The sequence below is a fragment of the Meles meles genome, chromosome 7 (genome assembly GCF_922984935.1).
Source record: "Meles meles chromosome 7, mMelMel3.1 paternal haplotype, whole genome shotgun sequence".
Classification (NCBI taxonomy): domain Eukaryota; kingdom Metazoa; phylum Chordata; class Mammalia; order Carnivora; family Mustelidae; genus Meles; species Meles meles.
In genome coordinates this window covers 14,486,040-14,512,508 of record NC_060072.1, presented here as the reverse complement: position 1 = coordinate 14,512,508, position 26,469 = coordinate 14,486,040, and the positions used below count along the sequence as shown (strand labels likewise).

Genomic DNA, 26,469 nt, shown 5'->3' with positions numbered 1-26,469 from the left:
CTTGAGAGCTGACATATGAGGGGTAAGCGAGATTAATAAGGCAAATTGGGGAAGGAAGAGGGAAGGGTCTGGTGGAGGTTGCAAAGGCCCTGTGGAGGGAACAGAGGCTAGGAAGAGAGTGCTCGAGAGGCAGACATTAGTGGTAAAATTCTGATATTTTTCTTAAGATATCAGAGGCTATGCTAAAAGTTTGATATTTATCTTAAGAGCAAGGAATCTATGGAAGGTTTTTTTTTTTAAGACTTTGTTTATTTGGCAGAGAGGGAGAGATCACAAGTAGGCAGAGAGGCAGGCAGAGAGAGAGAGAGAGAGAGGAGGAAGCAGGCTCCCTGCTGAGCAGAGAGCCCCATCCAGGGCTTGATCCCAGAACTCTGGGATCATGACCTGAGCCGAAGGCAGAGGTTTAACCCACTGAGCCACCCAGGTGCCCCTATGGAAGGTTTCTAAAAACGGAGATGATGTCTGCGTTTTGGAAAGATCACTCTGGCTGCAGTATGAAGAAAAGACGGGCAGCCCAAGAGGTTTCCTAAGAACTCCTTCTGTGCTCAGTAATGCTCTAGGCAATGGGAAGAACGTTAATTATATTTATGATGGACAGACAGAAGCTGCGTGTAGAGGAAGGATTTGCAGAATAATATAAAACAGCTTGTCTTCAGTGCTCCTTTGTGGGTTTACACTGACTTGCTGCAGGAATTCTAAGAATGTATGAAACGGTGAAGAAACCAGCATGGGTTGGAGGTAGGGGTGTGTGTGTGTGTGTGTGTGTGTGTGTGTGTGTAAGATATGAGGGTGGGGAATAAAACTGCCCTTTGAGGGACGCCTGGGTGGCTTGGTCGGTTAAGCTGCTGCCTTCGGCTCAGGTCATGATCCCAGGATCCTGGGATTGAGTCCTGCATCGGGCTCCTTGCTTGGCAGGGAACCTGCTTCTCTCTCTCCCTGCCTCTGCCTGGTTGTGCGATCTCTCTCTCTCTCTGACAAATAAATAAACAAATAATCTTAAAACAAAACAAAACAAAAAAACCCTGCCCTTTGAGAGAAGCACGCCACCATTTTCCTCAGCACCCAGTTTTTGCCTCTTAATCTGAGTGTTTCTCCTGCAAGCTCCTGATCTGGGAGGTAGAAACATTTGCCTTTCTCTATTATCTGTATCAAGAACAGTGTAGAGCACATAATCAGTGCTCAAGAAATTCTCACGGAATGGATTACAGATAAATGAGTAAAGGGTGGGTGGGGAAGTGTTTATTGGAATTGGGGTGGCTTTGAAGGGGGCCGGTCTAAAGCAGAATGTTCATTTTAGGGAGTTATGAGAGGGAAGATTGGCTTGCTTGGAAGGTAGTCAAAGTGCTTGACAACCCCAGGCTGTGGATTTAATCCATGCTGAAAGGCTTTTTTTCCCCCCAAGATTTATTTGTTTTAGAGAGAGGATGAGCGGGAGGGGCAGAGGGAGAGAAAATCCCAAGCAGATGCCTCGCCGAGTGTGAAGCCTGATATGAGGCTGGATCTCACAACCATGAGGTCATGACCAGAGCTGAAACCAAGATGCCTAATTGACTGTGCCACCCCGGTGCCCCCAAAGATGAAAGGTTTTCATGTGAGGAATGTGTTGAGCCCATTCCAGTATTAAAGGACCCTCTTGATGAGGAAGAGTTCCCCAGTGTTTTATCTTCACTGCCTTCTGCAGCTTCGAAATTCCCCCAACAAGTCTGGGAGAAGTCATTTGTTTTTCCTCCTCTGACAGGAGCCTCGCATTGTGGCATTCCTGTGCGCCGGCTTCCACGGTAGCTCAGAGGGAGGGTGGAGATGGCGGTCAGCCCGGGTGCAAAGCCTGAGCTCTGATGACCTGTCTAAAGCACTGTTCTGACAGAAACTGAAGCCATTCTTCCCAGACCTGTTTTCCTTTCTGGGTTTCTTTCCAGATGACTCACATTGGGAAATGCTTATCGCCCAAGCTGCGGAGAGTAGGGCTGGGTGGGGTTTCTATGTGCTTGTACTCAGCTTTGCATTCTCTGAAGGTGTTGCCTGGGAGGGGTTGTAGTTTGTGTGTGTGTGTGTGTGTGTGCGTGCACGTGCTAATGTCACTGGTGTGGAGCGCAGTTTGGGAGTGTCCGATGCCTCACTTGCGGCAATGTCAAAATTGTTCCAGAGTTCTAAATGGTCCAACGATACTGTATATTGGATTGCCTTGAGCTTTGTAAGCTTAAAGGGGCACCTGGGTGGCTCAGTCAGTTGTGTCTGCCTTTAGCTCAGGTCATGATCCTGGGGTCCTGAGATTTGAACCCCACGTCCAGTTCTCTGCTCAGCCAGGAGTCTGCTTCTCCCTCTCCCTCTGTTCCTCCTCCCTCCTCATGCTCTCTCTCTCAAATAAATAAAATCTTTAAAAAAATTTTTTAAAGGGGGCGTTAAAATTCAGTCATCTGTATGGCGGCGAAAAAAGGGAAAGTGTTATTTACTTTGGTCTCAGAAATGTCTAGTATATGGATCAGCCTGCATTGGGGTTACCTCCCGACGGAACTCTATTTGGAACAAAAGTTTCCATTGTGGATAGACCAGTACGAATCTGGTTTAGGACTCGGAGGGCCAACTCTAAGGCTTTTAAGGCCATCCTGACCTGTCATGTCTCTTGGGATCAATTTCTCCCTCTTATTTGGTTAAAGTTTGATCCCAAAAGGGGGAAAGAAAATAAAACTCTACTGGGGCGCCTGGGTGGCTCAGTGGGTTAAAGCCTCTGCCCTCAGCTCAGGTCATGATCCCAGGATTCTGGGATCGAGCCCCACAAAGGCCTCTCTGCTCAGCAGGGAGCCTGCTTCCTCCTCTCCCTCTGCCTGCCTCTCTGCCTACTTGTGATCTCTGTCTGTCAAATAAATAAAATCTTTAAAAAAAAACTCTACTGCTGGTAGTCACTAATATTTCTTGAGCACTGATTGCGTGCAGAACATCGTGCTTTTTAGACATTACCTCGTCTCCCCATAAAACAGCTCTGTGAATAGGTGTCCTGTTTTGCTGATGAGGAAACTGATATTTTAGAGAGGTTGCCTGACTTGCCCAGGGTCACACGGCTGCCAAGCGACAGAGGCAGAATTTAAAATCAGAAACGCCTGACTACAGGGCTGTGTTCGTAATGAGACATCCCCATCGAGGTCACCGTGATTACTCGTACTCCTTGCTTTTGCTTTCATTTTTTCCTTCCCTTCATTTCTCAAGGTGGCTGTGTGCAAAGGGCCGTGCGCTTCTTCCATCACAGGTCACCTTCTGCCTGTGGCTTCTCTTCCTCTGTCAAATCTTCACACTGAGAAAGGACACGCTGCCTGCTTTAGTTCCATGTGACTCTGAGCTGATGGGTTTCCTCTTCTGGGCAAGGGTGTTCACCGTCTCAGTCGTCTAAGTCTTGGCCATGTTCCGCATCAAAGGCAGTATAATGTCGTAAGTGAACACCCAAGGCTGTGAAAACTACGCACCCAGGTTCAAGTTCTGGGTCTGCCATTCAATAGCTCTGTGATGCGAGCAAGTTAGTTGACCTCTATAAATGTAAAACCGGGATAATGAGCGACCTCCGGGTCTGTTCACTGAAGCTACAGATGTCGATTGAAGACCGTGCCAGGCCCTGGAGATCCAGGGTTGTGCGGTTTAAATGAAATGATATGTGTGAAGTTCTTGGCACGGGACCAGAAGACAGCAAAGACTCAATAATAAAGTAGTCATAAATACTAGGACAAAAGGCACTTTCTCTAATAACTATCACTGGGCGGGAGACACGGGAATGAGGTGTTTCCTGAACAGGGTTTTTCTGACTACGGGAACTCTTACGAGGATCTTGTACAATGGAGCACCTTCTTCCCCGGGATGAGGCCAGCCCCAAATTTTAAGTAATAGCCATAGTCAACCTTCCTGAACACTTAACATGCACTTTACATGTAATTAACTCATGTATTCCTTACAGTAACCCCCTGAAGTGGATTGTATTATAGCCTCATTTTATAGAGAAGGAAATGGAGGCCCAGAGAGGCTAAGTAACTTGCCTGAGGCCCCACAGCTAATGAATGGCCGGGCAGGGATCTGAACCAGCTAGTCTTGACTCTAAAGCCTATGAGCTCACCTCGTCTTTCAACTCACCACACCTGGATTTGGCTTGGTTTCTCTATCTCCTGTCTCTGTAGCCAGCTGTGAGCAGCTCCAGAGAGAGACACATTCAGGCAGGGGATGTTTAGAAAAGTGTTTCGGGGGTTAGTATTCTGGGAGCCTAATTTGGAGACCCCGTTTCCCAGGGTTTTCTCGGGGATGCTTCACTGATCCCCACCCCCCTTACACCTCTCCGCACTGTGCGTCTCTGACCTCACCCAAGACCACAGCAGGCCGTAGGTCTGGAAGAGCAGCGCTTGTGGAACCGGGAGTGGCGGTTGCTGGCTGGGGCAGTCGTGTGGGAGGTGGGGTGGCCATTCCTGCGGCCACGGGGAAGACGCCCCTTCAGTACAGCCTCTGTTTCTCCAAGGTCTCACACGAGCCGCCTTGGGACTGAGTGATGCCTGGCCTATCCACCTTACCCTTCATCCTCCTCCTGCCCGAGGTCCGCCATAGCACCCCCAGCAGGAGCCACCCCCGGTGACCTGTGCAGCATGACATGGCCTTGCTCAGAGGGGCCCCACACTTGGTTCAAAGCCCTGCTGTCTCCATCTTGAAATTCTTCGTAAGATTCTGAACCAGGGGCTCCCCATTCTGATTTTGCAATGGGCCTTGCAAGTTGGATAGCTGGTCCTGCTCAGACCCCACTAAGGCCCCAGGAAACCTCCCCAGCACGAGAATCTGAAGGAGACCCCAGGAAGGCAGGAGTCTTAATCTGAGCTTGTGTTCACCAGGTCAAAGCACGCCTGTGGGCTGCAGGAAGCTGGAGAACGGATCCGCGCGTTTCTTTGGGTGATGTGAACTGAGCAGGTTGCAATCATTTTTGCAGTTACTCTCGAACATAAACCCAACACCCTCTGAACATGCCATTTCTTACTGGGAGGATCGCTGGAGAGGAGAGTCCGCCCAGCCGAAGCTGAGAAGGGGACCTAGTCTCTCTGCTCCTTCAGGTCTCTCCCACCAGCCTGCAAGCCTGAAGCCCTATCCTCACTAAGTCCTTCCTTCCATCCTGCCCGTGAACCAAGGCCCAGCTCGAGTGCACACGTGCTTTCTCCCTTCTCAAGAGCTTGCTGCCTCAGTCAGCGGCCCTGCCTCCCTTCTCCCACGTCCCTCCAGATTTCCAGCCCCCTTTCCTATCAGCGCTGTCCTCAGGCTGCAGATGGAGGGTGCTCGTGGTAGGGCTGCTCCGGCAAACTGCATCACAAATTCTCTCCTTTCCCTTCCGGCCTCGCTCTGATGCTGCCTATCTCTCACCGGCCTCCCTTTCCCTCCTCCTCTCCTGCTCTCTGGCTTCCATCCTCTCAATTGTTAAAACTGTCATTTCCAAGATGACCCATCAAGGTTTAGAGTTTCATCGGCCTTGACCTTGTGCAGGGTGGGCCACAGTATGATTTCCGGGGCCCTGAGGCAACCCTCCATAAAAAATACTAAAAATTGTATTTTAAGACTATATTGTTGTAAAGATAAGTAGAATCCAGCCTGGATTGTATTAATTTTTAAATTATTTTAAAAATACACTAAAATGTTTTCACGGGTCCCTAAAGTATTCATGGGCTCTAGGCTCTGTGCCTGCTGAGACTAATGGGGAAATCAGTCCCGTGTTGTAGAGCTGGGTAGAAAGTAATAAAGCCTTCTTGAAATCTTTCCTTTCTGGGAAACCATACTACCTCTTTTTTTTTTTTTTTTTTTTTTTTGGTCATTGTTCCTTTTATTGGGAAAACAATATAGTTACGGAGATAATTTTAAGGAGGAAAAACTCACTCAATCCTGTATCCTAATAGCACTCTTCATTTGTGATTCACTTCCTCGTCCAGATGGAAAGCTATTTTACACAGCTGACTGCTGTGTTTGTGCGGTTTTGCATTCCGTTTGTCCCATTTAATACGGTTTTGCTGAGAGCACCTTCTGTGCGCCTGCAGTAGCCTTCACAACCATCCGCTGACTTACGGTGATTGACTTACTTTTCCCCTCTGCTGGTTTCCTGTTCTTTCTCGACTCTGCTTTCTCTGGCCTTTGTATAGCATTTCTTCCCCCTTCCGTGGGTTTCATCTGAGCCATCTGGTCATTCTGAATAGCATTACCTCTCCCCCCAGGTCGTCTCATTCATAGCTCCGGCTGTCGGCCTCACAGGGCCGAGGAAAACGGGCTTTGCGGATGGTTCTTCTCAAGGGCAATCACTGTCCAGTCTACCCACGTGACCTGCCTGACCCCTTCCACAGCACGTGGAGTTCACTGGAGAACCAGCTAGGCCATGGGGTGTGGTTTTGTTAAACTCTATGGTCTAGTAAGGGGTCAGGGTGTCAGAGCCTGCACCTACCTCAGAGAGGACCCGGCCCAACTTCAGTATTTTACAGACAAGGAGACCGAGGCACAACGAGGTTCCCAGACTTGCTCCTGGTTAAGCAACCAGAGACCAGGGATTTGACACTTTATTCCTCAACCTCTTTCCTCACAGCACGCTACCTGGAATTGTTGAGGAGGGTCTTTAATTTATATCATGGTACCATTAGAATGTGAATTTATATCACGGAACTATACTTACACTTCGGCTGCCCATTTTATCTGAACATTATCTAATGGGAGGAGGAAGAAAGGCTCCACAACAAAGTTTTAGTGAAGCTGGTAGTCTGACATCATCGGGATCATGCCAAGAGGAGTACCTAAGTGATTCATGTTCTATCCGGTGGTAACTTCCCCTGTTCTGCTAAAGTTCGCTTTGTCTCTGTGGTCTGCTGAATCACTTACTGCTAAGGTTTTCAACAGTCAAATCAATTAAACTTACCTGTTCAGAGATAATGAGCAGACCAGTCTTTGTCCCAAGATAACCAGGCCAACGCTGGTGCTAGCAACCTGCAGACGACAAAAGCGTTCGTTACTAAGAGGAGTGAGTCTGTCTATTTTGGCCACAGATACAATTTCTTATACTGGAAATACCAGAAGCTCCACTTTCCCTCTTATTGCTAGAGATACTGGGAAGAAGCAGCTCTGAAAATGTGCTCTTGTGGGCAGGGAAACTAACTATAAAGACTTTTTAAGAATCTCCCTTAAATTACTCTATTTTTTCCTCACGGCTCTTCTCCATGTACTGTGTGTGTGCGTGTGTGCGTGTGTACGTGTGTGTGTGTGTGTGTGTGACATTTCACGTCGACTCACTGTATTTATCCCTTTCCATTGGGTTGTGTTTGGCCTCCATCTGCTCAAATAACCTTGAATTCCGCCTGACTGACTTATTTTGGGGAAAAACAAAAGAAAGTCAGTGATCAATGAGGGAAGGGCACGCAGGGAGCAGAGGGGGAGAGCTCTTTTACCATGTAGGGGGTATGAGCACCAGCCCCCCCACTGCCCCTACCCCGTCCCACCCCTGTCCTCACCACTAACTGACGAATCAGACCTCACACCCCCAGACACTGAGCAGAGCACTGCTGGTCAGTGGGCCGCTGTGGGAACGGGACTGGTCTCCCCAGGCTGCCCTCCTGCCCCCACAGGCCTTACAAAGTCCATGGACACGATGGGTTCCACGGTTGAGTTCTTGGTCTGGGCGAGGAGCACGATGGAGGCAGGGATGTCCAGGGTGAGGTTACCCGGCTGCAGACTGATCGCAGGAGGCTCCGTTGCCATGACCCGTACCATGAAGGGCTGGGACAGGATGTAGATCTCTGCGATCTGCAAAGTCCAAGGAAAGAAGTGGAGACCAGGGAGGTGAGTTAATGAGGGGAAATCACATGTTTGGGGTGGCCTGGGTGATTAAACTTTACGTCATGCGGTCAGAATAGAAACAAAGCTCTTGGGCAATTAAACCACCACCGCACACAAGACAAATAATAGTAATGGCTGACATTCACTGAGCTTGTCTGAATTGTCTGGTTTATTCTTCACAAAATCCCCGTGGCCGGGTTCTATCAGAATCTCCATTTCACAGCTGAAGACATGAGCCTCTGGTTAAATAATTCCCTTCACTTCCAGATGGATACATGAAAGAACTGGGATTCAAATCTAGGTGTGTCTCCAGGTCCTTGCTCTAGAATCAGGAAGCTCCGTGAGCATCTCTCTGTCCTCAAGAGCAAACCTGAGCCTTTCAGGACACTGTGTCCAATATTCAGGGGCTGAGAGGCATGACATTAAGAGTCACTTCACTAAAGGCACAGACATGGGCACTATTCCCCCATTTCCCATTGAAGCTTATTAATTCAAATGTGTGGTGGACACTTAGGGCAGGGACAGTTGATTTGTTTTGTAAACTTATGATGCCTTTAATAATAGCTTGTTTAGTAAATATCTGTGGCTATTTTATTAAAAGAAAAAAAAATCTGGGGGCCCGCAGGTGCAGAGTCAGTCAGACATTTGACTCTTGGTTTTGGCTCAGGTCGCCATCTCAGGGTGGTGAGGTCAAGCCCTGCATCGGGCTGGCTCTCATCGCCAAGTCTGCTTAAGACTCTCCCTCTGCCCCTCCCCTGCCGCTTATGCTCACTCTCTCTAAAATAAATAAATCTTACCGAAAAAAGAAAAAAAAATCTCTTCAGAATGGAAAGATGGACTCAGGTTTGGACCAAAAAGGAATAGAGAGAACCCACAAATTTTCCAGAAGTAACTGCCGTGAATCCAGATACACTACCAAGGAGTCAGACCCTCAGTACTCACCCGGGAGAGCACGTTGCCAAGGCCTTGAGAGTTTTGAACCAAATGGTTGGAAATCTGGAAAATCAAGATCACCATGTTACTGTAAGATTTTTACCCGGGTTCTCTTTTCAGGGGAAAACCTAGCTTTCCTTATATTTTTATGAATCATGAAGTTGTTACACCAACAAACAATTAGTGTTTAATAGTGGCCCATCATTTTAATTTATTTTTTATTTTTAATTTTTATTTATTTGATAGAGAGAGAGAGATCACAAGGAGGCAGAGCAGCAGGCAGAGAGAGAGGGGGAAGCAGGCTCCCTGCCGAGCAGAGAGCCCGATGTGGGGCTCGATCCCAGCACCCTGGGATCACTACCCGAGCCGAAAGCAGAGGCTTAACCCACTGAGCCACCTAGGCATCCCTGGCCTATAATTTTATAGCATAAGAAGTCTGAGGCTCAAAGAAGTGAAGTTACTTGCCCAAGGTCACACAGGAAGTACCTTCCTTTTCAGTAAGTGCCTTTAACCTTGGCAATACTGTATAGGCCACACACGTATGATCCATGCATAACCATCCTACAGTGGTTAACAAGAACCCTTGTATATATTGCCCACCTCTTCAGAGATTACTGAAGGATACTTAAGTAATTTATCTTCACAAATGAATGTTTTCCGAATCTGAAGCTATATTTCTCTAATTCTCGGCAGTCTACGGTCACTGGTGCTGCCATATCTAGTATTTTGAACCCAAGTTTTAGAACCACTTGTATAACTAAGACCCATGGAATGAAAAGATTAATAGGGGATGCTTAATAAAAGTTGTTGGTTGGCTGGAGAGAATGTTCTCATCATGAAAGGGAGGGGCATGGCCAAGAGAATCCACGAGTATGTGTCCTCTTAGTGGTCATTGTAGATAACTCAGCTGCAATTACCAGCAGGAGAAATATTTGTGCTGGCATTAAACCAGGCATGGTGATGATGATGATGGTAAGCAACACATAAAGAACACTTCCTCTGTGCTAGGCATGAATGCTTTCCGTATATTTAAACCTCTCTAATGTCCATATCGACCTTATGAGTATGGAATTATTATTCCCATTGTCTAAATGATGACACTCTGGCACAGAGAAGTTAAATACACTGAAGATGCCAAAAGTCACAGGTCATAAGTGGTGGAGGGAAGTCCTGGCATTACTTAAGATCAACCTAGAACAGAGGCCTGGTATCCTACACAACTGAAATTAGCAGACCTAGAAACTCAACAACTCCCCAGCTACTAAAAGCTTTCAGTTTACAATCCCCTCATGACCTGCTAGGTTTGACAGTCTAAAAGGGACCAGGAAATAGAAACTGTGACAAAAAATTCCCATAATAGGCTACTTATAATAAGACGAAATGCTGGTACTGATTGTTCCATCCATGAACTCTCCTTACCTCTTTCATGGAGAGAGTGACATCGAAGGCCCCAGCTGTAAAGTAGGCAAAGGATGCGGATTTGAAGAAAAACTCGGAGATTCCAATATAGAGCATAGAGTCATGGCGTTCTGGCAGCGCAAAAGGAACTGACGAGAAGGGGGGGTCACTGAGGTTGTCCAGGGGGTAGAATACGCCCTGTGGGAAAACAGAGAGAAAGATCAGGGTATCAGGTCAAGACTCGGGTATACAGCACTGAGAAGGTGGACCTGCTCATTCAGAATCAGAAAAATACCAGAAACTCAGTAGAGGTTAAAACACAACAGGGCCTTCTGACTCCTTGACCAGTGACAATGGTCTGGCAGCTCTGATGAGTTCTTGAGCGTATGCGGACGGTCCACCCTGGGGTGTAACCTTTCCTCAGAAGGCAGGTGTATTTTAACTGGACACACAGCTCTGCATAGTTCCTGAGGGGCATGTAGAGATGCCAAACCCTTGACCTTCGAACTCTGTGGCTGCTGAGCCTCTGGGGTGTCATAGAAAGCCTCAGAAGGACCCGGGACTCTCAGTGAGTTAAAGCCATTTCCCACGCATTCCTGATGCTGCCCTCAGAGGCTATAGGATATTATTACAAATTGTCTTGAGTAACATTTAACTGATTTGAAAGACTCGAAGTGATTGAAATATAAGTCAGGGGCACCTGGGTGGCTCAGTTGGTTAAGTGTCTGCCTTTGGCTCAGGTCATGATCCCAGAGTCCTGGGATCGAGCCCCGCATCCATCTGGGCTCCCTGCTCAGCAGAGAGTCTGCTTCTCCATCTCCACCCCGCCTTCCCCCAGCTTATGCTCGCTGTCTTTCTCTAATAAATAAATAAATAAAATATTAAAAAAAAAACATTTGACAGAGAGAGCACAGAGGGGAGCAGCAGGCAGAGGGGGAGGGAGAAGCAGTCTTCCCGCTGAGCAGGGAGCCTGATGTAGGGCTCAATCCCAGGACCCTGGGATCATGACCTGAGCCAAAAGCAGATGCTTAATGATTGAGCTACCCAGGAGCCCCTAAATAAATAAAATCTTAAAAAAAAAAAAAATATATATATATATATATATATATATATAAGTCAATATGCACTTAAAAAAAAAAGGATACTAACCGTGAGGCAAAACTAAATGTAAAGACAATCTCTTTTCCAGAATCAGCAAATACCATTTTCATGTGCAAATGGCCCTGACGGAGGTCAAGAGGTCGACAGCCCTCAGTTAAACTGGCTGACCGGACAGGAACAGGAGTGTCCATATGTACTATCTGCTGATGGGTTGAGCCCCTCTTCCTGCTGCCTCTTAGCCCCAGACCTGACCCCACAGACACAGTCATCCTGATACTTTCCTTGAGGAAGGCAGTCGTATGTTAGGCAAATCCAAACCTTCATTTACCAATCAAGAAACTGTTGAAGGATCTTTTGAAAGAACACAAGCATGAGGAAATTGCTTGAAAGGACATTAAATTATTTGAAGGGTGTTTAGTGATATTTCCTTCTGCACAGAATATTTGCTCTTCGAATATGGGCTGTTGATAGCCAGGATGGGAATTTGGTGACAATAAAGTTACCTTCAAATTCAGCTCCATGTAATTCTCAGTAATCTCCGGAGAACTGATTAGGGAGTAGTCCAGGAGAGTATAGTTGTCAATCTTGGTTAAAACTAAATAACAAACAAATAAAAATGAAAACTCATATTTATTAAAGGTATAGTATAGCATCTGACTATTATCTATACAGAGCAAAATAATTTTAATTCTTTGTTGTTTAAAATAACAATCATTCTTATTTCGTAAGTAATACATGCTCACTTTTCAAAACCTGGGATAAGTAGGTAAGTCAAAAGAAGAAAGTAAAAACCCTTAATCACATTATACTGAGGGAAACTTCAATAACATTTTGTTTTTAGCCTTTCATGTATAGACACACACACATTCAAGCACAATGCATACATACTTTTTAGAAAAGAAAATTAGACAAAGTCATGTATTAATATTAAACCACATACATTAGGTTGGTGTAATGAGACACTTTCAAGTTCTATGTTATAGCCCTCTATATAGTTAGAACTTTAATTTTTTACAGTGAGTATGTATTACTGTTATAATTAGAAGTAATTTTTAAAAAGAAATGTTGAGAGACAGGCAGACAGGAATAAAATTCCCTAAGTTAAGCAGGCCAAGAAAATTCTCATGCAGAGTCTATTAATTCAATTCATTCTTTGTACCATCATTTTCAGAGCACAGCAGGAGGCTAGGGACCCCCGGGATGGTAGGCGGGGTTTGCAGGAGGCAAAATTTCAGAGTCTGAGGCAGGTTGTATGCTCAGGAGTGCAGTGCTCGGGAGTCTGACCCAGCCTGGGAGAGCCGCTTTCCTGACCAGCACCACATGCTCTGTGATATGAAGACCTCCTCCCTGCTCTAGAGCAAAACATCTGAGTAGCATGCCTTCTCCTCTTGCACACCAGGCTGCTTTATTCCACAGACGGTGGTAAGCAACCAGAAGAGACAAAGGGACTTGCCAAGGTGAGGGAACAGTACGGTCCCATGTCATTATCATTTTTAAAATGCTTTCAAATTCAGTCTGAACAGATCCCATCACCATGCTGTGAAGGGAGCAGGACCTGCCCATTTTAAATGATAATGAGGAGTGGACGGGACAAGGGATGGCGCAGGGGTAAGAAGTGGAAGGGACTGGACCCCTCAGGGCTTAACGCAGTGCTGGTAAAGAAATAGGAATTCAATACACATCTATTTGAATAAATGGGGGGGGAGCTCTGCTAGGCAGGGAGGGCAGCATGAGCCCAGCAAAGGGTGTGGGGGCAGCAGAAGCAGTTTGATGGCTGGAGCAGAGAAAGGGACAAGATGAGGCTGAAAGGGGTGTGCTGAGCCTGAGCATGGGGGGCAGGTCTTGTAGTCCATGTGAAGGCATTTGGACTTGATCCTGAGGCAGCAAGGAGCCACCGAAGGGGCTAGAACAGGGGGAGGAAGGGGCTAACTTGGTTGAGATTAGCATGAATCATCCTGAAGAGGATGGATTTCGTGCGAGAGCGGGCGTTTCCCTTGGCTCTAGTTTGCAGCGGGTAAAGCAGGTAGGAGAGCTGGCCTGTCTTACGTTGAAAAGCCAGCCGGCAGAGCACCAGAGTCTGAAGGCAGGAAGAGGACCGTCCCGAAGAGGCAGCCCGAGGACTCACCCTCCAGCATGCTGAGGTTGGCGTTCAGGGCTCCCACCTCACTCATGATAATGGGACAGAGCTGGCCATAAAAAGAATAAAAAAATTGCAGGTTACCACATTGCACTATTTAGGGGTCTAGACCCTGCCAGCCAAGTCCTTCTGGTTAGAAGCCATTCTCCCTTTGGTCACCAGGACCTTCCCTCAAATTCACTGATGCCTATGGACCCCACACTCTGTGTGTATGCGTGCCATGTCATGGAATGCGGGCTAAACTTGGGAGCAACCGGGACTACACCCAGTCAGCCCCGTGAAAGAATGAGCCCCTGGCTTCTCTTTCTGGTGCGGTCACCCCTGAAGACCTGCTGCTGGGCATTTCCCGGCTGTGGGGACGCCACTACCTCTGGGTGCAAGCTGGGGCCCTCGCTGTCCCACTCGGCTGGCCCGAGAGCCCAGTCGTGAGACATCTGTTAGATCAGAACCCCTTTCGGAGTTAGAAAAGCGATCTTGACTTGGACTCGAGCTTGAATTTAGGAAGGAGGATGAGTGCCAACATGAGTGGGCCACCGTGTGTCAGGCATGTGCTAAGCACTTGGCGTGGCGGTTACTAGCAGAGGCTTGGGAGCCTGGCCGCCTAGGGTTAACTCCCTTGGCACGAGATTTGTAGTCTGTTCTCTTTCCTCACTTGCAACAAGGGGACGATAATTGTATCTACTTCATCATGCTGTTGGGAGCTGAAGCAGAAGTAATCCACGTAAGGCCGCCCGGCACACAGCAAGCATTCAGTAAATGTCAGCTGTGCTGCTTTAACCCCATTTTGGCCTCAGGACAGTGCTGAGACGTGGGCACCACTGTCCGCCCTTCACAGATGGGAACAACGATGTCTGGAGAGCTTTAGTGGGTTGCCAGGGGTTACCTAACTGGGACTCGGAATCCAGCTAGTTGTGGTCTGAGCACTTTTTTCTGTTTTCCCGTGGCACAGAGGGACTACCATGTCTCTAAGGCCTGTACACACTCCAGGCAAACTTAGCTAGTGGCTTCCTGTCTGAGGTCAGAGAACCACGCCTGGTTTCCAGCAGAGGAGCGATGGCGAGTGTGGGGTCCCCAAGCTGACAGGGCTTTCCCTGTCACTCTCTGGCACGCCTGTGCGCTGGCGCTCAGCACCTGCCATGTGAGCCTGGAGAAAGCCCGAGCAACCTCGGAGTGACCTGACCAGCTGGGCAAGCTCCTCAGAAAGCTGCCGAATGCATTTGCACGTTGATTTCCTCACGGACATTCATCAAGCACCTAATGCCTGCCAGGCAGGAGGGGGATGGAGGTTTCCAGATACCTTTCCATCCTCTCATTTCCCATCCTCCTCATCCTTCTCCTTGTCTCCCCCCAGATATGGGTAAAGCGTCCAGTAATGGTGTGGCCTGGACTGGAAAGAGGGCACACAGCCAGTTCTATCTCTCCCCTTCCTCAAACGCCATGTTCTGGAATCGAGACACTTATAACTATGGAAGTTATCTTAACTTATACTGTTTCTTGGAAACATCCTTTCTTCTCTCCCATTCCTTACCTGTCAAAATTGTACTCATTCCTCAAGGCCCAGTTCAAGTCCTGCATCCTCTAAAAATATCCCGCAGGAGACTTTCAGGCTCTTTTGACTGAATCTTTCCACTTCCCTGAATCCCTTTGGTTCAGTCTAATGATCATGTAATTATGTATTAAATTCAAATACTCATTTAGTCATTGTTCCACAAGCCTGAGTTGGGTTTACCTAAAAACATAATAAGTTTATTCCTATTTTATATCCCCAACAGCCTGTAGCTTCATGCTGGGCACACAGTAGGTGCGCAATAAATAAACCCGTGTTGGTTGTTTGCCCATCCTGTGCTGAGCACTTGAGGGAGGGAATACTGTTTCATTCATTCCTGCATCCCCAACACCTACCACACTGTTTGGCCCATAGTGGGCACTGGCGAAACATAGTAAGGTGCAAAGGATAATGTGTGTGAAAGTGCCTTGGATGATGCCTGGCATACAACAGGTGCTCAATAAAGGTTTATTGACTAAGAATTGGGTAAAACATGGCAGAACTGCTGAGCATTTTACTGTGGTTGCATCACCTCTAAAGACTTACCATTTCATTTAAGTTCTTTAAAATGGGTTTCTCCATGGGTTCAGCAAAGGAGTTGTATAGGACACTGGGGAGAAAAGAGAAAAAAACGGGCTTAATTCAGGAACCGAATCTGCCGGTGGTGAACCTCCTTAGGCCCTGCTGGGTAATCCGGTTCCAGACCAGCAACTGCCCAGCATGATGCTATTGCTCACCTGAGTTCTCCGGAAAATGACACGTGGGCATGGCTCACTTGGGCATAACAGTCTTGGAGCTTCATGATTGGGTGACCAAAGTTGTTGCGGGCCAGGACAATGATTCCGGTGAAGAAGACGCCAGAGAGAAACAGATCAGCTCCTCCTGTGTCTTGGCTGTTGAGAGAAAAAGTGAGAGGTTACCCAGGCCTGGGCAGGGGTGAGATGGGTCATTTCTTTGACTACCTACAGTCTCTAAGCTCCTAGAGGGAAGGACCTTTGTCACCAACCAGTAGGAGCAGAGTAGGTGCTGAGCATTTACCAAACAAGGAAGCAATGAATATGCAGATGGGGACAGCTTTAGCTTAGCATTTTTATCCTGGGTGCTCTGGTCCCCATAGTGGCGGAGCACGTATTAAGCACCATTCATGTACAATGCTTGTGTGGACAGAGAACATGCAGTAGCCTTACTTTGGATGAGCACAGATGGGGACGGGACACCAGATGCAGTCTGTGAACTCTTTGAGGGACTGGAGTGTGTGCTATTCGTGTCCATACCCCCAGGAGGACCACATAGCATAAGCACTTAATATGTGGCTGATGAGTCAGCAAAGAAATGAATGAATCCCTGAACCTATGTTACTTATGGGAGAATAAATATACCATTTCTTTACAGTGTACAAGCGTAGAGTTCTTGAGATGGGGATAAATGGTCCTTGGTTGGCACTCGATAAATGGTTGTTGAATGACCAAGTGGATGAGTAGATGCGCTTTCTGGGGAACTAACCAGGGTAGACCTAAACATTATCCCATGACCGTGACTTCCACGCAGTAGGTGGTCTTTGAGTATGATTAGAATTTGATCCCTCCTTTCCCTGAGAGTGTGCAAAGGCCTTTTGGTAGGGAGAGAATTGGGCTCCCGCTGACTATTATCCTCTAATCTCCTTGTGAGGTAGGAAGGCCCATTTCCCATCAGTTGCCCCAAGGATGGGGAAGTGTGTGGAACGGCCCAAGAACACACAGTGACTCACTGAAGGTCTAAAATGTTGAGCACACGTCCGTTGCTCCAGCGGTCAGGGATTCCCAGCTCTTAGGAAGTCTTAAATGACACTTTGCTCTGCCTTTAAGGGAAGGATGCTTTTCAGACTCCCACTCTCCCCTGCCCAGCCCCCAGCAGAGATATCCCGATGTAAATCTCTCCTGAAAAACGGTGCTCTTGAGAAAGATTGTTAGTGGTGGGGAAAGGAGCCTAACGTCAAAAACACCAGCCACCCAGGCACCCCTAATTTATGTCCTTTCCATTTCGTTCCATTCCTCCCCAGAACAGCCGCAGCAGCTTGGAGAGGAACACTTACAAGAGCGGAGACTTGACTTCCCAGTCGGTGCTGATGTTGGTGGTGCCGTGGTTGGTCAGGGCCTTGACTCCCACCCCAGGCACAAAGGCTAATGAAGTATTTGGAAATGAGAAGGCATGGATTTTTATGCTGTAAAACAAAAACAGAGAGATTAGCCCATGTCTTCTAGCGCATCTCTAAGTAAGACAACATCATAGAGGAGGTTTGTGGAACTCCCAAAAGCAATAATGAATTCCTATGGAGGAAGGAACCTCAGGTCAGAGGAGCTGTCTCTGGGCACTGCCTTCTTCTTCTTCTTCTTCTTTTTTTTTTTGAACTCATAACCCTAAGATCAAGAGTCAGATACTTAACTGACTGAGCCCCCTAGGCTCCTCTGAGCACTGCCTTCTAATTCCCCTTTAACATTTGCCAAGAAGCCCCTGGTGTCTAATTGAGGGGGAAATGAGCAAGTATAGACACAAATTTGAAAATAACTTCTTTAGCTTCATTAAAGACAGTATGATGTACAACACTGCCATCATGGTTTTTCCCTTCAGCTGCTCCAGTGTTTCTCGGGGTGGGGGGGGATATTACTATTTTGGATGGGACAACTATTTGGTATAGAGGACTGTTATACACATCTCAGGGTACATGGCTTATTTGCCAACTAAATGCCACCAGAGCCCCCTCCCCCCCATCACTGGGACAATGACAAGGGTGCCTTCCTCCTATTCCTAGATGCCATCTATGTGGACAGTATCTTCCCTGGTTTAGAAATTTAGACTTTTACTTCCCCTAGGACTGTCTGAGCCGTCAACAGTAGGCAGGAAGCAATGGGCTGCATGGAATCCATATAGGTCGGCAGCTCATGTGCTAAGTGATTGCTCCCTGCCAGGCACTGTGGTAAGCACTTTATATGCATTAGCTCCTTTTAATCCCCACAATAATCCCATGAGGTTGTTGCTGGTTTTGCAATCTGCAATCCAGAGATGAGAAGATAAGGAATGTGGCTGAAGTCATACACAAGCGGTAGAACCAGACCTGGAGCCCTCCTCAATCTGTCTCAGATGGTTCCTAGCCAGTAGGCTACGCCACTACTTGTATTATGCAAAGGACCCCTGACTTGCAGCTGAGTTTTGGGCTAGCCGTGCAACCCGGGGTAAGACACTAATCTCTTTCAGTTAGTCACCCAGGGGAAGGGTTACTCATGGGTAGGTCGAGAAGACAAAATGAGATCATCTGCTTATAACTGCGGCGTGGGAGGCATTGTTATGAACTAAGATTAAGAAAAACATAAAACGTAAATGTGATAGCTGATAACAAAAATCTTATTGACTATTTCTTCTACTTTGTATCCTTTCCCACGTGTCTTTGTCATACACTCAGTCCCACTATGGGGAGAAGATGTTCATTTAACAGATCTTGGAAATATTTTCAGTTCGATACATATAGATCTAATGCATTCTTTGTAGTCAAGCTATGGATATATCATTAAAGAAAATAATTTCTTTGTTGATGGACATCTAGGTCATTTCCCGCTATTTCTCTGCTATAAACAATGCTATACAGAACATCCTCATACATGCTGTTCGTGTGTATCTTTCTAGTAAGGATGCTGAGAAGTGGGATTGGTAGGTCGAAGGGCATGCATTAAAAAAAAGTCCTTGTTGGGGCGCCTGGGTGGCTCAGTGGGTTAAAGCCTCTGCCTTCGGCTCAGGTCATGATCCCAGGGTACTGGGATCGAGCCCCGCATCGGGCTCTCTGCTCAGCAGGGAGCCTGCTTCCTCCTCTCTCTCTGTCTCTCTGCCTACTGTGATCTCTGTCAAATAAATAAATAAAATCTTAAAAAAAAAGTCCTTGTAAATAACCTGCTAAAATAGCTCTAATAGAAATGGTATATGAGCCACATATATAATTAAAAATCTAGTAACCACATTTAAAAAAGGGAAAAGAAACAGGTGAGAGTGGTTATATTAATATTTTTTTACTTAACCCAATACATCTAAAATAGTATCATTTCAACACATAATCAATATAAAAATTATTGATGGGATATTTTGTTTTCTATTTTTCAAAATAAGTCTTCAATATATGGTCTTTTTTTTTTTTTTACATTCATAATATGACTCAGTATGGACATTGAATTTCATTAGAAATCCTTGCCCTATATTTAGATTGGATAAAATTATCAACCAAAAAAGTGCATTTTTGTACTCCAATTGTTCCATACATACCTAAAAGCTTCTCAATAACTGACTTGAGTACCATTTTTTATTTTTAAATTAATTCAAACCAAATAAGTAAAGGTTCAGTGCCTTCGTCGCATGACTCCCGTTTCCAGTGCCCAGTGGCCACACGAGGCTCCTGTGTGGGCAGCACAGGTCAAAGAGTCTTGTCCCGTTTCTCGACTCCCGTTAGCAATCTTCACCTACACTTCATAATACATGTTTAACTCTGGATTTTTCTGCTGGGGTGCTATCGTCACTGTAACTAAATAATTCGCTTTGTAAACATATAATGTCCGTCTCTCTTATTGGACATTAAGGGCAGGGGATATCTGTGTCCCTCACTACAATATCCCCTATGCGTAGAACAAAGCTTTAGCACGTAGTAGGTACTCAAAAAAATACTTGTTGAATGGCTGCCTCTATTAACAACTAGAGCATTTGCTAGTTTTTCCTAGATCACATTCTTCTCCACATCCTCCCAAAACCCCCCAAAAAACTCATGGTTTTATAGAATGGTATCCTTGATAACAGGGAAAGTATTACTCCAAAGGGTTAGAGCAGCAGGGAGTTATCACTGGATTGATAAAGCCTTGGGGGCAAATTGTGAATCACAGATAATTCCTTATAAAATCCTGATTCTCTGCTTTACCTTCAAGATTGAGCTGAAACTGACAATGATGTCCTCTCCCTGTACTGCGCTTTGGGGCTTTTTTTTTTTTTTTTAAGGTTTTATTTATTTATTTGATGGAGAGAGAGAGAGATCACAAGTAGGCAGAGAAGCAAGCAGAGGGGGGAGGGAGAAGCAGGCTCCCCACTGAGCAGAGAGCCCGACACGGGGCTCAATCCCAGGACCCTGGGATCATGACCTGAGCGGAAGGCAGAGGCTTAACCCACTGTGCCACCCAGGCACCCCACTTTGGGGCTTTTGTTGGCAACTATGACAGAGACTGCCAGCTGCTGTCTGAACATCCATTCCTCCTCCTTCTGAATCCCTGAATTTGTTCAGGATGACAAAGATATCTACTTGGAAAATGAATTTTCCAGTCTCTCTTGCTAATAATAATAAGTATGATCATAAGATTAAGTAAAATCCATCCATTATGGAGTCCTCTTACTTATTCTTGGGACTGGAATATGGGTTTGATGGCTGAGCTGCAGTGGCCATATTGACCTACGAGACAAACGTGAGGACAGAAGCCAGAACTGAGGATGGTGGGGCAGAGAAATACAAAAAGGCTGGGTTCAGATAAAACTGTGGGGCTTCCATAGGATCCCGCTATCCTTTCTTTTCTTTTTTTTCTTTTTTTAATGTGGGGCTTGAACTCATGACGCTGAGATCAAGACCCAAGTGGAGATCAAGAGTCAGACACTTAACTGACTGAACCACCCTCTACTCTTTCTTTCCACCTTCTTCTTTGTGGCCCATTTCTGTAACCTCTGATATCTCAGCTACGCGTCACTAAAGTAAGGGAAGCCTTGCTGAGGGTAGATTTGGTTTTGAAACTGTGACTGAATCCTGTATCTAGGTTTAGGGGGTGGAGGCAGCAATGGGATCAGTAAAAATTTCTCTTCTTATTCAAGGGGCAAGGAGTTCTCCTTTTAGGAAAGAGGCAAGGACATCGAGACTCTGAGCAGATTCACCAGGCGCCACAACTACTGTGCAGTAGGGGTACGACTTGGACCCTGTTCTGACCCCAATCCTCCGCTCTTTGTCAGCATTGTGACCCCTCTTTCCTGAGGTCATTCACCTGATAAGCCCTTTACCAAAGATGGGTTAAATTCTACACTGCAGGTCCCTGGTGTTACACCAGAACACCGAGGGGCATAGCCACAACCCGAACATTTTAAAGAATAATTTCACTTGCTAAAAATACTCTTCTACTTACTTTGAAAAATTGTAGTTCACATAATCAACCTTCAGAAATTCCAGAGATTCAGAACCTTCTAGGTCCGGGATATTTTTTTCCTTAACCATTTGCTCAATCATCTCCATCCCAGCTAGAACGCCTATGAAGGAAAGAGAGCAGTCACTGATAATGACGAAGACGGCAGTGGCCTACTGCCTTAAACACACACATGAACTTTACTGAGTGAGGCCCGCTCTTAGAAACTTAGAAAGCAGCAACCCGAAAAGGGGGTGCTACTGTCCGTGTTTCACAGACGAAAGCACTGATCCTCAGAGAGGCTAAGGAAGACACCAGGACCCCAGAACTAACAGCATGAGAGATTCTCATATGGAGCCAAAGCTAAAGGGTACTACTACAGAGCGCTCTGATAGAAGTACAAAATATTACCATTATCCACATTTTACAGATGAACAGACCGAACCTCAAAGACATGAATTCTCACCTATGGCACAAAGCAAAGAACTGGGGGGTCCCATAGTCAAATCTGGGGGGTTTGGCTCCAGAATTCTTGCCTTATTAAAAAGTTACTCCATGTTCTCTCCTTTTCCCTAGATTCTTTATTTTTTAAAAATGTTTTATCTATTTATTAGAAAGAGAGAGAGAGAGAGGGAGTATGAGTGGGGAGGGGGCAGAGGGAGAAGTAGACTCCCCACTGGCAGAGAGCCTGACGCAGGGTTTGATCCCAGGACCCTGAGATCACGACCTGAGCCGAAGGCAGCCCAACTGACTGAGCCACCCAGGCGTCCCTCCTCTAGATTCTTTCAGTTTAGATATTTTTGGCCTGAGGTACCGTGGGGCTGTTGGGCTGTCTTACCCCTCCTGAAATCCTAGAAAAAGACTGTGAGTAGGACGTGTGCCCATGTGCATCCGTGTGTCATTTTTCAGAGGAGAGGCTCCACATTCACACCAGATTCTCAAAGGATCCCAGGACTCCAAAAAGTTATTAAGCCCCGCTTTTGTGCAATTCAGGAATACATCTGTCTTTACATGGTACCACCACAGGACACATTTTTCTGAGTTCACGGAGAAAAAGAGCCCCCTTCACATAAAGAGCTTGAGAAAAGTAACTGACATAGTAATGAAGAATGATTTTTATTTCAGCCTTTTAAGGAGGAAGATTTGCCTTCACCCCTCATTTTGCGGCTTAGGCTCATTTCCACTTAGGCTGTCCCCGTAGAGATTCAGAACAGATCTTACCCTCCAGAATACCATGAACAATACTGTAATACAGGGATGCAGGGACAGGATATAAAGGACATAAAGACGGAAGCAAAGGCACTAGCAGACAGACAGCTTAGTTTCGAATCCCAACACTGTCGCGAGATCAAAATAATCGTGTGCCTGTGCGCACCAGGCCTGTCTACACGCTACACATATTCTGTCCCTCGATCCTCAGAGCACCCCAGCGACAGAGGCATTATTATTCCTATTTCACACAGGATGCAGTTGAGGGTCAGAGAGGTTCACGGGCTTGTCCCAGAGTTCACAGCTACTGCGTGTCATCAGCGAGGCTCTGGAAGAACGCAGAGCGGAGAACAGAACACGGGTTTTGACATCAGGCAGAGTGGACCTGAGCTCCGATCTTGCCTTGCCTCCTTACGGGTGTGTGATGTGGCAGATTCGGTCCAGCTCCTCTGAGCCTCAGATCCCTCCCCCATAAAATGACTATCTCTTCTCTGTAGGTTGTTGTGGGAATTAAATCAAACCAGAGCCCATGAGGCTCAGTCATGATAGATATTCGACCAAGACATGGTTCTGACTTTAAAGCCTGCCTTTTATCCGGTGCCTGGATGGCTCAGTCGGTTAGGTATTGGCCTTCAGCTCAGGTCATGATTCCAGAGCCCTGGGATTGAGCCCCGCATCAGGCTCCTTGCTCAGCAGGGAGCTTGCTTCTCCCTCTGCTTGCTGTTCCCCCTACCTGTGCTCTCTCCCTCTCTGTCAGATGAAGAAATAAAATCTCAAGAAAAAAACCAAGCCTGTCCTTCCCCACCACCCCACGCCATATCTCTACAGATGATGCCATCTGGTCCTCACATCATGACAGGGGGGCACCATTATTGTCATTCTCCCTGTTTTCCAGATGAGAAAACCCACCGGGCCAACCCTACATATTGAGGAAAGGGGCAGAATTGAGACCCATACCCGTGTGGACTGATTAGATCTGTTCTTTTAACTGCTCTGATCTTGAGAGTGGAGTAAACTCTTCTCACAGCTTCAATAACGTTACAAGATTTCTATTTCTGATCTGTATTTCTGTGCACATAAGTGTATGAGTACAGTAACAAGACACACACATACATACAGGCATATAGACACGCGGATACTGACGTGCATTCCTGGCATGTATTTCTCAGTACAGAGTCAGCTCACACGGCAATTGTGCAACATGGATCAACCTTAGATTCGCTCTTCCAGATGAGGTACTGGGGGAAGGAGTTGCCTAAAACTCAATCTTTCCTTCCTCCTCCCCTCCCTTCCTTCCCTCCATCTTTCCTGTGTTTCTTTTTTTTTTGGTACAGCAGGTGAGGTGTTTTCTGGTCACACTTAGGAGTTTCTGAGTTAGATGAGCAGTACTTGGGCTGACTGCTTTAGTTCAAGAAGGGATCGGAGTGAATTTATCTGCCTGGACTCAGCTAATCTTGGGCCAAGGTTTATAGGATAGAACTAGGCCCGCACACTTTGATTTCACAGCTCCTTTCCCATACACACAATCTGCCCTCCCCCCAGTTCTGCTCAACATTTTTCTCTCCCCATGTTTGTAAACACCTCTAAAGGAGTTTTTCTTAATCTTTCAGTGCCCCAGGCTTCTTTTTGCATGTAATGAATGTATGGAGCCTCTCTCAAGAAAAATTCCCAATCACCATCTATATTAAACTTGGCGCACAATTTTAGGGGATTCTATGTTTCTTTTGGAATTAAGCCCTTTCTGAACTTCTAAGGTGTTACTTTCACTCTCCCATCTCCTCCCCTCTAGCCTATGATGTTCACTGTATGTGTGTGACGGGGTACAGGGGGCAGGGGGCGGGGAGAGAATGAGTATTTGTGGTCATGTTTGGACAGACCTACCATCAAGGTGATTGTTTTTTGGACAACACTTCCTTCCCAGCTGTCTTAGCAGTCTCCGCATCATCCCACAGGAGCGCTTGCCTCAGTCATGAGACAGTCCAATATGAGCTTGGAACTCATATAAACTCCACCTGGGGGGCTGTAGCCTGGCTTCTGGAAGCCCTTGACTTACCATAGTCCAGAGCCTGCTGAGTAACCCTGGCCTTGATTCCAGGGTAAACAGTCTGGGCGGATGAGATGTAGAGATTCCACAGGAAGAAACATCCCCACAGGAGTTGGACTGCCTTTGTATGCATCTGCAATTAACCAACATTTATGGTTCCTTTACTGTTTTTGACTTTTCATTGGTCAATTCCATATAGTTTTCTATGATTTCTTGTTTCATTGCTCACTGCCAGAACTCACTCTATCCACCCATCCATCCATATATCCATCCATCCATCCATCCATCCATCCAACCATCCATCCATCCACCCACCCATCCAGTAATCATTTATTGAACACACCAGAACACGTGCTATGTGCTGAGGATGTGGAGATGACCTCTGTGTGTCCTTGGCTTCTGTTTCTCACAGATTAGTGGGTGATTCAGACACATACATGGAAGATTATGACTCAGGACAATACAATACAATGCAATGCAACGCAACACAAGGGACTTACCGTAAATGTAACTCTGGTGATATGTCTTGGGAAGGATAAGGGGTGGGGAGGTGGGATTTTAGACCATTTTAGAACACGAGTCGGTAGTTTAGAAAGGTGGCTTTAGGGAATGTGAGACCAACAGTCATCTGCTTAGAGACCCTTAATGACTCCCCTTTGCCCACAGGACAGGGTTTAAGCTCGCAGCCCAGAGGCAAGGCCTTGCCCTGCTCTATACTTACACCTCCTCAAAGACTTCCTTCCTTAACACACATGCCAGGCTCACCCCAGAATCTAGTACAATGCCTGGCATGCCGTAGATACACATATACAAAATCTTAAATGAACATCTCCAAGGAGAGGGACCACATCTTTTTTTGCTGTTATATTGAGGTGATGGCATATATTAAATATTCAGTGTATACTTGTTAAATGAACGGACTCAATGGATTAATGGCAGTCTATTTTCTTTCCCTTTCTTCCTTCCTACTTTCCTTCCTTCCACCCCTCCTTCCTTCCTTTCTTTCACGTAGTCTCCACACCTAGCATGGAGGCCAATGTTGGGCTTGAACTCATGACCCTGAGGTTGAGACCGGAGCCGAGATCAAGAGTTGGATACTCAAATGACTGAGCCACCCAGGTGTCCCTCAGCCCATTTTCTTGATGAATGAAGCACAGGTTACCAATAGCAACGGTGACATGGGTTTCTTTTAAGGACAGGCGAGTGAGTAATATGTTCACAGGCCTTGTTTCTAGTTCTGGCAGTTTACAATCTGGGTGAGCTACCATTTCTGCGTTCATACGTGTCAAAGACCCACAGGTGACAGATTCCCACTGAGTTAACATACAAACATGAAACAAATCAGGGAACTATTTGTGGGGGTGATGAAGGAAGAGGAAGTTGTGGGAGCTGTGCAAAGGGAGGGGTCAGGCCAGGTGGGGCAGGGAAGGATTCAAAGAAGGGCTGGGATTCAGGAGCAGTCTGGATGAAGGAAATGATCATTTCAAGAGGTGTGTATGGGGTGCTTGGCCGAAAAAAAGAAAGAGGTTTGATAAAGGGGGCTGTGTGGGCTTTATGGATAAGGCTATAGAGGTGGGAACGGAGTGTGTAGACAAAGGGCTGTTCCAGAGAATTTACTTGAGAGGAACAGAACAGTCTGACCAGGGAGAGGAGTATCCGAGTAGGGCTATTGCTAGCCTAGTTTGGTCTTCTTATGGAATGGAAAAAGTTCCCTTTGGAGATATACCGGCCTTCTGGCACAAAGTGGGGCAAGCAGAAAATGTTTTTTAAAAATCCCATACCATGTGCCTGGCTAGCTCAGTCGGTAGAGCATGAGACTCTTAAAAATCCCATACCAGTGTGCCCAGCTTGGTAGGGAAAGCAAGGGCTGCCCCGTGCCCCACTCACCCCTTGGGCTAGCATATTTTAAAAATATTTAGATTTCATTTATTTATTTATTTTTGAGAGAGAGGAAGGGAGAGAGAAAGAACGTGGAGCTTGACACAGGATTTGATCCTATGACCCTGAGATCATGGCCTAAGCCAAAACCAAGAGTAGGACACTTAACCCACTGAGCCACCCAGGCACCCCATGGGCTGTTTTGCATTTTGTCTAGTATACATATTGCCCAGTTTACACAGGGGACTTA

At 46.5% G+C, this 26,469-nt stretch overlaps 1 protein-coding gene across 2 annotated transcripts in view; it reads right to left on the bottom strand.

Moving 5' to 3' along the window:
* BPIFC (BPI fold containing family C) overlaps window positions 1-26,469 on the bottom strand; it is a 42,251-nt gene that overhangs the window by 9,220 nt on the left and 6,562 nt on the right. For both annotated transcript variants that reach the window (XM_046012531.1, XM_046012530.1), the window contains 11 exons: window positions 24,351-24,474; window positions 21,092-21,212; window positions 16,999-17,127; window positions 15,665-15,820; window positions 15,474-15,537; window positions 13,370-13,430; window positions 11,748-11,839; window positions 10,165-10,341; window positions 8,755-8,808; window positions 7,609-7,779; window positions 6,899-6,966 (listed from right to left, as the gene is read on the bottom strand). In XM_046012531.1, the coding sequence (XP_045868487.1) occupies window positions 6,899-6,966; window positions 7,609-7,779; window positions 8,755-8,808; window positions 10,165-10,341; window positions 11,748-11,839; window positions 13,370-13,430; window positions 15,474-15,537; window positions 15,665-15,820; window positions 16,999-17,127; window positions 21,092-21,212; window positions 24,351-24,474 (1,217 nt within the window). The remainder of the gene's footprint in view (window positions 1-6,898; window positions 6,967-7,608; window positions 7,780-8,754; window positions 8,809-10,164; window positions 10,342-11,747; window positions 11,840-13,369; window positions 13,431-15,473; window positions 15,538-15,664; window positions 15,821-16,998; window positions 17,128-21,091; window positions 21,213-24,350; window positions 24,475-26,469) is intronic.